Below are 13,883 nucleotides of genomic sequence, written 5' to 3'. Positions count from 1 at the left end.
CATCCTAAGCAATCATATACAATGACTCGTAGGTCAAAAGATCCGCACCTAAAGAGTGGAAAGTTGCACAAGTCACACCAATAGGCCTACCTAAGACAGGAAACTGTAGTAATCCCATATCCCTAATGTCGATTTGCAATAGGATTTTGGAACATGTAATGTGGTCGGACGTTATGAATTACCTCAAAGAAAACGATTTATTGACGAATAGCCAACACGAATTCAGAAAATATCGTCCTTGTGAAACACTACTAGATCTCTATTTTCTCACGACGTAATGAGTGTGTAAGCATAGAATTATATCGTTGACTAGCGATAGTCGCCTCTCTCCCGAGCCCAGACCTACGGTGGAGAGCCGTGGCGTAGCTGTCGTGGAGCGTGGGCGGAGTGTTGTGTTGATGCCGTGGATGCAGCACATAGTTACGCAGAAGTAATTGAAAATATCTGCGACAGAAGTCTTGCGTTTTATTTCAGTGTTCACGACGCAGTATCAATGTTTATCCTAAAGGTGATGTTTCTCGGTTTCGTGTGTCGTATCGGGAGAACAACAATCAACCGCGTCGCGACGGTTACAAAAAAATTATGTGGATTGGTATGATCCCAATTGCAAGTTGTAAGTGAAAGAAACACAAATCGTTTTAACTCGCTGTATATCACTTACGCAGGTACTTTCTCGTTTGTATGTTGTACCAGAAATTTTATGGAGCATCCGAGTCGCGATTCGGTCACGCGCACGCTCGTTTGTAAGCTATTGAATTGTTTAGTACTGTTGGAAGAACTGTGCCAATCATCGACTGACAAAACATCCGTTGAACAGTGATTATTCTATGCACTGTGTTTTTGCATTGGATGCCATCATTTAGACAGCAACCTTATACATCACAACGGACACGTACTTGGAGTACAATTACTGATCACGTCCATTGTGGAATAATGTCAATTGTGAACAGGGCAGCCCCACCGTGTGCGAGTGTTTAACAGAATACAGTGAATTCTACCAGATCAACATGGTATTTTGGTGTTAGTGGCTACTCTCCCTGCTAGACAATAGTTATTACAGGACACATCATAGCAGACAGTGTAGAGAGTAGCTGATCAATCGCTAAGGGAAAGACCAGGTACGCGGATTTAGGCACACTGTCGTTAAATATCCAGCCCCGTTCCTGAGTCTAGGGAGTGTTGTACGGTCTCGAGTGCTAACGCCTAGCTTTTATTAGTACTGCATATCTACCCCCTTTCCTCCCGGGCGTGTTACAACTGCTATCGTCAGGGAATGTCTAACTGATTCCATACTATTAAATTTCGAGAAGGCTTTTGACACCGTTCCTCACAAGCGACTTCTAATTTAACTGCGTGCCAATGGAGTATCGACTCAATTGTGCGACTGGATTCGTGGTCTCGTGTCAGAAAGGTCACAGTTCATAGTAAATGATGGAAAGTCTTCGAGCAAAACAGAAGTAATATCTGGCGTTCTCCAAGCAAGTGTTATAGGGTGCCTACTGTTCCTTACCTACATACGAGTAAACGATTTAGGAGACAATCTGAGCAGCCCTTTAGGTAGTTTGCAGATTTGATGGGATTTACCATCTTGTGAAGTCATCAGATGATCAAAGACAATTGCAAATTGATTTAGACAAGATGTCTGTATGGTGCGAAAAGTGGGAATTGACTCTAAGTAATCAAAAGTGTAAAGTCATCCACATGAATGCTAAAAGGAATCCGTCAAAGTTCGCTTACATCTATGGTGATCAGTCCCCTAGAACTTAGAACTACTTAAACCTAACTAACCTAAGGACAACACACAACACCCAGCCATAAAGAGGCAGAGAAAATCCCTGACCCCGCCAGGAATCGAACCGGGCAACCCGGGCGCGGGAAGCGAGAACGCTACCGCACGACCACGAGATGCGGGCAACTAAATACTTAGTGATGACAATAACGAATAACTTAAATTGCAACGATCACGTAGATAATGCAGTGGAGAGAGCAAATCAAAGACTGCGATTTATTGGTAGAACACTTCGAAAATGTAACAGATCTACTAACGAGACGCTTGTCCGCGTTCTTCTGGAGTATTGCTGCGCGGTATGGGATCCGCATCAGATAGTATTGACGGAGGACATCGAAAAAATTCAAAGAGGGCCAGTTCATTTTGTATTATCGCGAATTGGGGGTGAGAGTGCTAAGGATATGATAAGAGGAGTGGCAATCATTAAAACTGGGGTGTTTTCGTTGCGGCATGAAGTCTCATGAAATTTCAATCATCAATTTTCCACTCAGAGTGTACAGATATACAGTGGTCGCCCACCTACATAAGGAGAAATTATAATCAAAATAAAATAAGACAAATCAAAGCTCGCACGGGAAGATGTAAGCAGTCGTTTCTCCAGAGCGTTGTTCGAGAATGGTTCAAATGGTTCAAATGGCTCTGAGCACTATGGGACTTAACTGCTGAGGTCATCAGTCCCTTAGAACTTAGAAATACTTAAACCTAACTAACCTAAGGACATCACCCACATCCACCCCCGAGACAGGATTCGAACCTGCGACCGTAGCGGTTCGAGAATGGAACGGTAGAGAAATAGCATGAAGGTGGTATGATGAATCCTCTGCCAGGCACTTAATTCTCAATTGCTGATGAATCATATAGACGGAGATTTAATTTTTTGGTGGATTAGTATCAGAGTTCTGAACTGCACACACACAAACACACACACACACACACACACACACACACAACACACACACACACACACACAACACACACACACACACACAACACTGGTCAGCCAAAACATTATGACCACTGTCTACCGAAACGTTGGGTACCGCATGCTGGCGTTGGAGGCACTTGACGCGCTGACAATAGTATGTAAGCGGAGCAGACACAAACGGGGCATCACCATAATGGGCTGCTCGTGGGGAAATCCATTAAGATAAGCGAATTTGACAAAGGGTATATTATTATTACGCAGAGCCTGTGTACTAGTATCTCGAAAATGGTGAGGCTGTTCCAGTTTCACGTGCTACTCTAGGGAGCACCCACGGGAAGAGGTAGTGGGACAGTAAAAACTACCACTAGGCGCGAAATGGTTGGTCGTCCGCGACTCTACGCAGAAAGTGGGGTTTGGAGGCTTGCCTCCTATGTAAAGTAGGATAGATGGTAATCAGTGCCGAAAGAGCACAATGCAGGTGCACGCAAAAGTGTTTCGGAGCACACCGTTCATAGTACATTTTTAAAAATAGAGCTATGCATCAAAACACCGCTACGTGTTCACATGTTGACCCAACGACATCGTCAAATACGACTGCAGTGGGCACGGGACCATCGGAATTCGACGTCGATCAGTGGTAACTTGTCGACTCTTAGGTTTGACCCACAATTTTGCTACGCTAGGTCAATGGTCGTCTCCACAAATGCCGTCATCGAGGTGAACTGTTGCTCGAAAGGTGCAGCGCGCCACGGACGCAACTGGTGGGGGGAGTATTATGCTATGTGAGACATTCTCCTGCGTTTGCATGAGGCCTGTGGTAGTAATTGAAGACACGCTGACAGCTGCCGCTCTTGATACTTCATGTCTTCCCCGAAGGCGATGTCATATTTCAGCAGTTTAATTGCCTTTGTCTCGGAGCCAGAATAGTGCTACAATGCTTCGAGGAGCATTATGGAGGACTCTCGTTGATGTCTCGACGACGAAATTCGCCTGATGTAAATCCTATGGAACCCATCAGGACCACTATCGGAAGCCATCACCACGTATACAAACCAACGGCCTGTTACTTACGAAAATTACATAACCTGTGCGTAGACATCTCTTGCCAAGAACCTCCACAAGCCTAATAGCAAACTGTAGGATCCCTGACACGCAGAATCAGTGGTGTGTTTCGTTCAAAAGATGGATAAGCAAGCTGTTAAACAGATTTTCATAATGTTTTGCATATCTGGTTGCTGTGTTATTTTGTTAACACTGCGTGGAAGTAAATTCTCGACGCTGAGAAGACACAGAGAAATGCGCTCGATTGTTTACATTCGTGCGAACGTGCTGGCACCAACAGTGCAAGGATGGACACAGTATCTGGCAGTGTGACGTAAAGAAAACGCACTCCGGGTCAATCACAAGCCGTCTATGGACTATAAACGGTTACCACAACAGCAGTCACGACAGCAAGTTGTTGCTGATGAGGATCCCGTAGTAAGCTCGTGATTTTAGCCAGGTTTGACGTGACAAATGAACTGAGACTATTTTATGCAGCTTGGTAGCAACCGCAAAAAATTTCGAAGGACCTAAAGGACGTACTGGTGGTCAGCTCCTATTCAGCAGACGAATTTTTTGGTCAATCAACCGAATATATTTGTGCATAAGGTCATTGAGCGTTGTGGTCCACTGTGGCCATTACTTTAGAAATAATAAACAGTTTACTTACTTTTTCCATCCATCATGTTTACAATCGACCTCCTGTAATAAACAAATGTTTTAAATTGATTTTCTGTTTGATGATGCGTGGCTGTAATATTTTTCAGATGTGTCCATGAGGGCTGTTTAACCAGTGGGAGGAAATTAACTACATCTCTTTTCTTGTACATATGTATTATGTCTTCTTGTCTAATGACATCCTTGAGAACGTTCCTACTACGGATCTATCCACCAAAAAGTGCAAAAATTCTCTCTTGTCCAAACTAATCTAATTCATCTCCTTCTGAAAAAAATGTATTCTAATATAGACAATTTTTATTACGTACATGTACTTACACCTGTGTTCAGACATAGTGCCCCCTGAAAAGTACTTTCAAGGGCAACTACGTGTTCTGTGAAAATATCGTTAACTAAGCATATTATATCTACTTTTATTATATTCAGCCGTTTTCAGAAGGGATACGTATAATGCTCTTTCCCATAACTTTTACGTTTTTTATCTGATGCACTATGTGGGATAATGACTTTCTCTGATATTTTTGGCTGAACATAGGATTTAGGTGTGCATTATTAATATTTAACCCCCATAATTTTTTGCAAGTACATCTCTTAAAAATCGTCCCTTCACTATAGTAAACCAAAATAAGACGGAACGGTAATAATCCACTTTCACGTGTACGACAATCGCACGAGTAGTCTAGTTATCTCGGTTGCGGTACCTTGTATTTTTGTCTGTTTCCTTCCTTATCGACTTGTATTTTGCATTTTGTTAATTTTTTTCACACGGTGAACGTGCTGAATCATAAACCTGATAGACTGGAAAAAAGAGAGGAGGCTTTCACGAAACAGCCTTTCCAGAGAAAGCGGCGCAGTTCTGCAGGGCCCAGGTTATTACCGCGGCTATCAGTGAAGGTAATAAAAATGAAGCAGCCTTGACTGTGACTTCTTTTTTGTTTTTAACAAGCGCCTGGGTTTCACTGGTCTCTGCATGAGCGGCTTTCAGGCTGCTAAGAGCAGAGAATCGTTAATAACTGAACTTAAAAATGGTCCACGTTAGGTAGAAACAAAAGGAACAGAAATCGATTCCTGCGTATCCGCTAAGTCTGGAACCACACGATATTACATTTCAACCTCAGCACGTGGTTTTGCAGCAATAATTAGAGAATAATTTCTGATCGAACTCCTTCCACTTTAATGAAATTGTGAAAAAATTTAAGGAATTAGTTATGATCTTCTAAATGCGACACCTGTCCTATTAAATGTTTCTTCACAGCTCCCCGTGATATATCCACTGTTGTTGATTCGATTACATACCAGATGTCTCCTGAATACTCTTTGCAGAGTTCCCCATAGTTTTTGTCTTATGGCCTTCCCTATTCTACAGAACCGACGTCCTAGAAAGTGACACCAAATTTAATTCTGCGTTTCTCTCTCTTCTCTTTATTCATTTCTTGCAATTCTGTTCTATTACTTCTCTTGCCTAGATGATGACAAAAAGTAACGAGCCATCTTCTATCGATGAGAAGTCGCCTGAGTTGAAGTGGAATACGATTTTGAGGTACATCCACAACAGGAATCTTCCTTCCCATGTCCAAATGTATTTGTATACCGACAAATGATATATTAGTTCCTTGGTTATAGTACAGGGTTTGTAACGAAACATCGAACCTCTAAACTGTGTCCATAGACATCTGCTCTCTAGAACTAGTTAAATACCCCATTAAAGAAAGAAATTAAAGGCAGTATAACGGTGTTCGAGTTCTCATATAACGACTAATTTCTTCGTGGAATGAATGATTATCAGTAGTTTGCAAGGAAGGCAATAAATGTATATTCAGAAATGCAATATAGGTCGTTATTCTTTTGTTCGTCACTGTCTTAGGTACTGCAATCCAGTTTTAATAGCCATCTGCAAAGACTTGAATAATTTTCTACCTGGTCACTGAAGTGCTGCTGTTTTCGGTCAATGGAAACCAATGTCAGATAATATTTACTTGCTAAATTTAAGAATAACAGTATATTGTATTCATGGATGTATGACTCATTACTTATGATTATCTGGAATATAATGGCAGGTCAGTGGCAGAACAGAATGTCTTAAATGAATAAACACTTAATAACTCGACGAAGGCAAAACAACATTTAGTACTACCCAACCACATTATTATTTCACTTGGTCCCACGGGACAGCAATCTGAAACAAGTGTTGACTTTATAGTAAGCAAAAACTGTATCCATTTTTTTCTGCTACCGTATACGTTGTGAAAGCGCAAATAACTTCATGAGCCAGTTGTTGCTCGTTAGGACAGCAGAGCAATTTCTGATGGGCTTCTTGTTTGCAGATAAACACGTGAGACATGCAGTAATACTGTGGTCGACTAATAATTACTCACGTCTTTGCCAAATTGATGGAGATATCAAGCAGCAGCTCGCCCACCGTTGCCACCTCCTCAGCCTTCCAGATATGTGCCTTTGGATGTGCCACATCTGGAACAACATAATGTACATGCTAAACAGTCACGCGATTCGGAAGTCCGGCAGTGACTATATTCGAAAGAAAACAATTACTAGCTGTATGAAGTTTTTGTCTCTTACACACACACACACACACACACACACACACACACAAACAAACCACTTGAAGTAAGCAGTAAGCATAAGAAGAACCCTGTAAGTTCTTGTGTATCGTCCTATCTTCCCTTCATACATAGCGTTAGTCTCAAGTTCTGTCTATAGGTCATTCGTATTGCCCTACAAGGTTAGTAATAACGACATGTATAAAAAAAGAAAGAAAAATAGTTTCAAACAAATTAGAAAACACTAACATTACCTGTCTATATACTCAAATCCCGTCTTTTTAAATGAGGAGAATTTCCTAATATTTTAAACAATGGAATTAAAAGATGTATTCACAGGTAGGAATATAAATCGCAAGAGGACATTATATTTTAAGTGAACTTCAGTAAGGCATAATGTACCATCACCGACGTTTTTGCAGTAAGCTTTTATTAACCCAAACACATTTCATGATGAAACTTCCACGTAGATTAAAACTGTGTGCTGGACGGAGACTCGAACTCGGGACCTTTGCCTTCAGCGGGCAAGTGCTCTGAGCTACCCAAGCACGACTCACGGCCCGTCCTCACAGCTTTACTTCTGCGAGTACTCGTCTCCTACCTTCCAAACTTAACAGAAGCTCTCCTTTCATGACCTTTGTTTCTGTGTTTAACTTTTAACTGATTGTTAATTCACTGAGTTCCTGTTGCTTCTGTTTATCAGAATTGTTGAAAATGGCATAAGACAGAAATTGTAGAACAGTACAACAAATAAAGAAAAAATTATGGCTGCAGGCGGTTTCAAGTCATTTAAACAATTTGTCTCAGCTGCAGATACATGTTCAGTGGAAATTACGAGGGTTAACTGAAACGTAATGCAAATCACCTTCGTAACTCTTTAACAGTTGGCGGGATTGGTATGCGCCAGGTATTGGCTTGTTCCGTACCCTCTTCTCTACAGCTCCAGTTGGCGGTAAGCCTTAGCATTAAATAGTTGTGTTGTAACAGTGTAAATAACTATTCATAACGTGTAGACTTTCACGGCCGTCTTCATTAGTTAAAACTTCCGGGCTGAGAGGCCTAAGTCGATCTGTAAAACTTATTCTTCCTGATGTTTCGTTGTCAACTGCAGGCAACATCTTTCGAGGCGAGTCAACGACGGGCTTCCAGGTCGTGGAGGCACGGTTCATATAGAGCGCATAGAGGACACCGCCACAGGTCCCGCGGGGCCGACTGTAAGTCTATCTCTGACTAACGTCATTATTGTCGATTGAAGGTAATCGATTGTCACATCGTTGGTGCAAAGTCGACCACCATATCTTCTCTAACTTTAAGCCTTCCTTTCTTCTATTAAAATTATTGTGGTGCTTCTGAATCTCTATAGCTTCCCTATACATTGTTGCATAATAATACATTGTCCTGGCTAGCACGCTCGACTCATTTGTGAAGAAAAATGGATACGCTGACAAGTAGTTAAATCGAGCACTTCATCTCAGAAGATAAGTGTCTGACAACATTAAGTAACAACGACCGTTAACTGGAAAAATTTTTCTTCCTTTTATTCGCAGTATTACGGACGGTACTGGGAAAGTACTGGCCAAGTTTCAGACTGAAACAATCTGTAGATCCCCAAAAGGGTTAGTGAGTGTTTAAGATCAGCGAAAGACGCTCGACATCCCTGAGCAACTCCTGGGGTGTATCAAATTCCGTGGAGCTGTGGGAAGGTTTATATTGGAACAACGAAAAGAAGTGTCAATACCCGCTTAACCGAACACAAAAGGAACTGTCGACTGGGACATACCGACAAATCAGCTGTAGCGGAATATGTTTTTAATGACGGTGATCATGAAATAAAATTTAATGAGACAAGCGTGCTAGCCAGGACATCGCATTATTATTATGCACATATGTATAGGGAAGCAATAGAGATTCACAAACACCACGATAATTTTAATAGAAAAGAGGAAGGCTTAAAGTTAGACAATATATGGCGGTTGACTTTGCACCAACGATGTGACAGTCGATTACCTTCAATCGAGAATAACGACGTTGGTCAGAGATAGACTGATAGTCGGCCTCACGTGACGTATGGTGGTGCCCTCTATGCGCGCTATATAAACGGGCCCTCCAGTCGTTGATTCACCTCGGAAGATGTTGCCCGCAGTTGGCAACGAAATGCCAGGAAAAAAAAAAGTTTTACAGATCGATCACGGCCTCTCAGCCCGGAAGCTGTAAGTAATGAAGAATAACAATCTTATGATGAGAACGGTCTTCGGCAATACGGACACAAACACACACACATCTATAGACATACCAATCTCGTCAGCGAAATGTGCAAGACGTTTACTAGAATTATCTCTAACTTCTAAGCATAAACACTGATTTTGAACAGCCAAAGGAACAAATTCGGTATAGAAGTGCATATAGCACAATCGTTTTCTAGTCATATTCGAAGTTATAGGACTGAGACGTTAAGACTAGTCACCTCTTTGTCTGGGGTTAACAATTTCTTAGAACCTTTTTGACTGAGTTTCAACAACCTCTGTACTGGAAATACTTGGAAACAAGAGATTGACTCAATATATGTTAATAGGCTCTTATATACGTCAGTACCATGAGATATCATGAAGACAGTGAGAAATATAGAATTAAAAAAATGAGTTATTCAAGGAGATATAATATCTCCGGAACTATTCTCAATATCTGGAGACGAACTTTACATGTCCATACACTGGGAATACGAAGAAATTATATGTGTTAATAGAACATGCCTGAATCACCTCCCATTTGCAACTGACACTGTACTGTTTACCTGTGCTTCAAATAAATTATAACAACTAATGGAAAAATTTAACAAATCAAGTGTGAAGTAAGACATGAAAACCAACTACACTAAAAATAAATAATACTTAACTCACAAACAGAAAAGAAAATATTACAAACTAACAACGAATTGTTTGAGTTTCTGTATTTAGTGTAGTTGAAAATAATCATTGGATAGTCAGAAAAATAAGTAGACGAGTAAAAACAGCCTAGAATTCATTTCGTTACTTTAATATGGTTTTCAAAACTGAGTTACGATTCTATCGGAATGTTTATGTTTACTAGCTGCGCACAGCGTGCATTGCACTGACTTTTTCTTTGTAAATAGGTACACGTATAAAAAGCAAACACATATGTTCCCTGTATTTCACTCACTCACGTAGCTACCCCTATCCATGTGTTTTATGCGACCCGCAAAGCTTTGAAATACCACTTACAAGATGCTCATATTCACTTGGTCGCTACACGTAAACTATTAGTCCCATAGAAAAAACGAACAGGGCCTTAATGTGGGAAATTAAATGTAGTTCTATTTTTTTACTGAGATACGTTTTCTCTAGAGACCATAGTTTTCGAATTATTAAAAAAAAAAGGGTACAGATGTGACATCCAAAAGGCGTAAACCGCAGCCTCTGCGAGAATTTTTCCCAATAGAGAATTTAACTACATTAAATTTCTTACAAAAATATCCCTTCCTTTTTTTCTGTAGTACTAACAGGCTGCGTGTAACGAGCAGGAGAATGCGAAAATCCCGCGCTCGTTTTTTGAAGGCGTTACATGTTGCATAAAACTGTAAGTAGGCTGTTTAGGTTTTTTTATTGGTAACACCACATAGCGCTCTGTATGAAAAATCACTGGCTGTGGTGTGTGCAGTCTGTGGCTGGTTTGCATTGTTGTCTGCCATTGTAATGTTGGGCAGCGGCAGCTGGATGTGAACAGCGCGTAGCGTTGCGCAGTTGGAGGTGAGCCGCCAGCAGTGGTGGACGTGGGAAGAGAGATGGCGGAGTTTTGAAATTTGTAAGAATTGATGTCATGAACTGATATATATATATATTATGACTATTAAGGTAAATACATTGTTTGTTCTCTATTAAAATCTTTCATTTGCTAACTGTGCCTATCAGTAGTTAGTGACTTTCGTAGTTTGAAGCTTTTATTTAGCTGGCAGTAGTGGCGCTCGCTGTATTGCATTAGTTCGAGTAACCAAGATTTTTGTGAGGTAAGCGATTTGTGAAAGCTATAGGTTAATGTTAGTCAGGGCCATTCTTTTGTAGGGATTATTGAAAGTCAGATTGCGTTGCGCTAAAAATATTGTGTGTCAGTTTAAGCACATTCGTGGATAATTTTTCTAAGGGGATGTTTCATAAAACCTATTGTTAGGGGCACACCATAAATTTAATGTATTTCACACATATTTATGCGCACATTTCATCCGTGTCTCTAATGAATTTAGGCATGCAGTTTCATGTGAATTGTGAGGAAACTTGTAATTCTGCCCGGAACTGATTGTCGCTTCGAGATAACGGGGTGCAGACAGCAACTGTTAGATTCTCCGTCGTTTTACGCCATACCACTCTAGAGAGGACGTTAAATGCATCTGTGGTACTGAGACGTGTAGCTTGGTCTTTGGCCCTAAAACACGATGCTGTTGACGCACACAGATTGCGCTTCATACTTTTAAAGTATACCTATTCACCTAATTACAGGAAAGATCTACCAACAGGTCATTTTATTACGTTTCTATTTGATACCTCTTCTCATCGTCACCTCCGCCCTTAGCGGTAACGGGGGCATCTTACTTCCTCAGCATCGTTATACAAATAATGAGTCTTGTATACACCAAATGTTTGAAATTTGGTCAAACGTTCCTGAGCTATGCTCTTACGTCACGCCGCGGATGACAAACGAAGCTATCCTGTTATGAAAAGAAATGTCACCCCAGTCCGTCGCTTTTGGTTGTCGAGCTGTGTGGTGTGAGACCATCAGATTGACATCCTACCACTGTCCGGGGCGTCCCCAGACATGTCTACTGCCTGGGATCTCAATGACTGGCGTAGACTTGTGTCCAGTGATGAGTCCTGCTTCGTAATGAACCCCGATGACCAGCGAAAAGGAGTCTGGAGGCGCCCCAGATAGTGGTAGGATGGTAATCTGATGGTCGCACACCATACAGCTCGACAGCCAAGAGTGACGGCTGGAGTGAGATTTCATTTCACAACATGGCCCCTTTGGTTTTCATCTGCGTCACACTTACAGCAGCCGGCCTGGGTGGCCGAGCGGTTCTAGGCGCTACAGTCTGGAACCGCGCGACCGCTACGGTCACAGGCTCGAATCCTGCCTCGGGCATGGATGTGTGTGATGTTCTTAGGTTAGTTAGGTTTAAGTAGTTCTAAGTTCAAGTCCCGCAGTGTTCAGAGCCATTTGAACCCTTACAACACAGCGGTGCGTCGACGATATCCACCCCCAGTTTGTTGCTACTCATGGTTAGACATTCTGGGTTTACGTGTCAGCAAAGTAATGCGCGCACGCACACGGCGCTTACTTTTACTGCTTGTCTTCGTCCTTTTGAAGCCATACCTCGGGCAGCAAGGTCATCCGATCTCTCCTCAACTTACAACATCTGGAGCATGGTAGGCAGGGCCCTCCAAGCATCTAGAGATTTGGACGCTCCAATGTGTCAGTTGGACAAAATTTGGCACGAAATCCCTCAGGAGGAAATCCAACAACTCTACCATTCAATGCCAAACCGAGTAAGTGCTTGCATAAGGGCCAGAAGTAGACTATGGCCTTATTGGTTTAGTCAATTTCTGAAGCTCTTTCTCTAGAGTAAATGAACCATTTTATTAAGAAAATTGTGATCCTTTGTTTATTTGTACTTGTGTATCACTATCGATTTCCGTCCCATTCGCATAATTACTTCCTGGTGCACCTTTTTTTGTGTTACGGTGTGCTAAATTGTCTGTGGCAATGTAATATGAATTTAAAAAAAAATTTGACTGTTGCTCAGCGAAGCATGCGTGTTGAGAAATACCAGGGGGGACTGTAAAACAGTCTAACGGACCAGGGAACAGGGTGGGGAGCAATACATGGTTATGAATGCAACAAAACTGAAGTGTGCAGGCCATATAATTCAATGAATGGATAGTAGATTGATCAAGTAAATTCCCTTCCGGATTCTAAGACCGAGATACGAGCCTGTCGGAAGATTGGTTGGTTCAAATGGTTCAAATGGCTCTGAGCACTATGGGGCTTAACATAGGAGGTCATCAGTCCCCTACAACTTAGAACTACTTAAACCTAACTAACCTAAGGACATCACACACATCCATGCCCGAGGCAGGATTCGGACCTTCTACCGTAGCGGTCGCGCGGTTCCAGACTGAAGCGCCTAGAACTGCTCGGCTACACCGACCGGCGGAAGATTGGTGGATGACGTCATAAAACATGAGGGAAAGACAGGATAGGGTATATCTGAAGGATGTAATGTATTGTAAAGTGAACAGGACGTATTTATCCAGCAGTGGACTTTAATTCCCTGATGATGATGATGACGATAAATTTTTATCAGGCACTGGACAAGTAATGATACAAAGTTTAAAATATTGTACGGTTACCTCACATGATCAGTCACTGCAAGAGGCGATCTATAATATTGTACTGTAGCCTTCTTTCGAAAACCAATTCATTTACCAAGATCGCTATGTAAACACAATTACTGGGTTATTAGTTACAGTGATACAAAACTTCCTGGCAGATTAAAACTGTGTGCCCGACCGAGACTCGAACTCGGGACCTTTTCCTTTCGCGGGCAAGTGCTCTAATCTGCCAGGAAGTTTCGTATCAGCGCACACTTCGCTGCAGAGTGAAATTCTCATTCTGGAAACATCCCCCAGGCTGTGGCTAAGCCATGTCTCCGCAATATCCTTTCTTTCAGGAGTGCAGTTCTGCAAGTTTCGCAGAAGAGCTTCTGTAAAGTTTGGAAGGTAGGAGACGGATACTGGCAGAAGTAAAGCTGTGAGTACCGGGCGTGAGTCGTGCTTCGGTAGCTCAGTTGGTAGAGCACTTGCCCGCGAAAGGCAAAGGTGCCGAG

The 13,883-nt window shown here is 41.9% G+C and overlaps 1 protein-coding gene across 1 annotated transcript in view; it reads right to left on the bottom strand.

Annotated features, from left to right (window-relative positions):
* The window catches only part of LOC126354003 (peroxidase-like), a 268,422-nt gene that overhangs the window by 102,676 nt on the left and 151,863 nt on the right, over positions 1–13,883 (bottom strand). The window contains exon 4 of the mRNA XM_050003316.1: positions 6,809–6,902. Within this exon, the coding sequence (XP_049859273.1) occupies positions 6,809–6,902 (94 nt within the window). The remainder of the gene's footprint in view (positions 1–6,808; positions 6,903–13,883) is intronic.

Source organism: Schistocerca gregaria, chromosome 1, assembly GCF_023897955.1.
Source record: "Schistocerca gregaria isolate iqSchGreg1 chromosome 1, iqSchGreg1.2, whole genome shotgun sequence".
NCBI lineage: Eukaryota > Metazoa > Arthropoda > Insecta > Orthoptera > Acrididae > Schistocerca > Schistocerca gregaria.
This window is presented reverse-complemented; position numbering and strand designations above follow the sequence as displayed.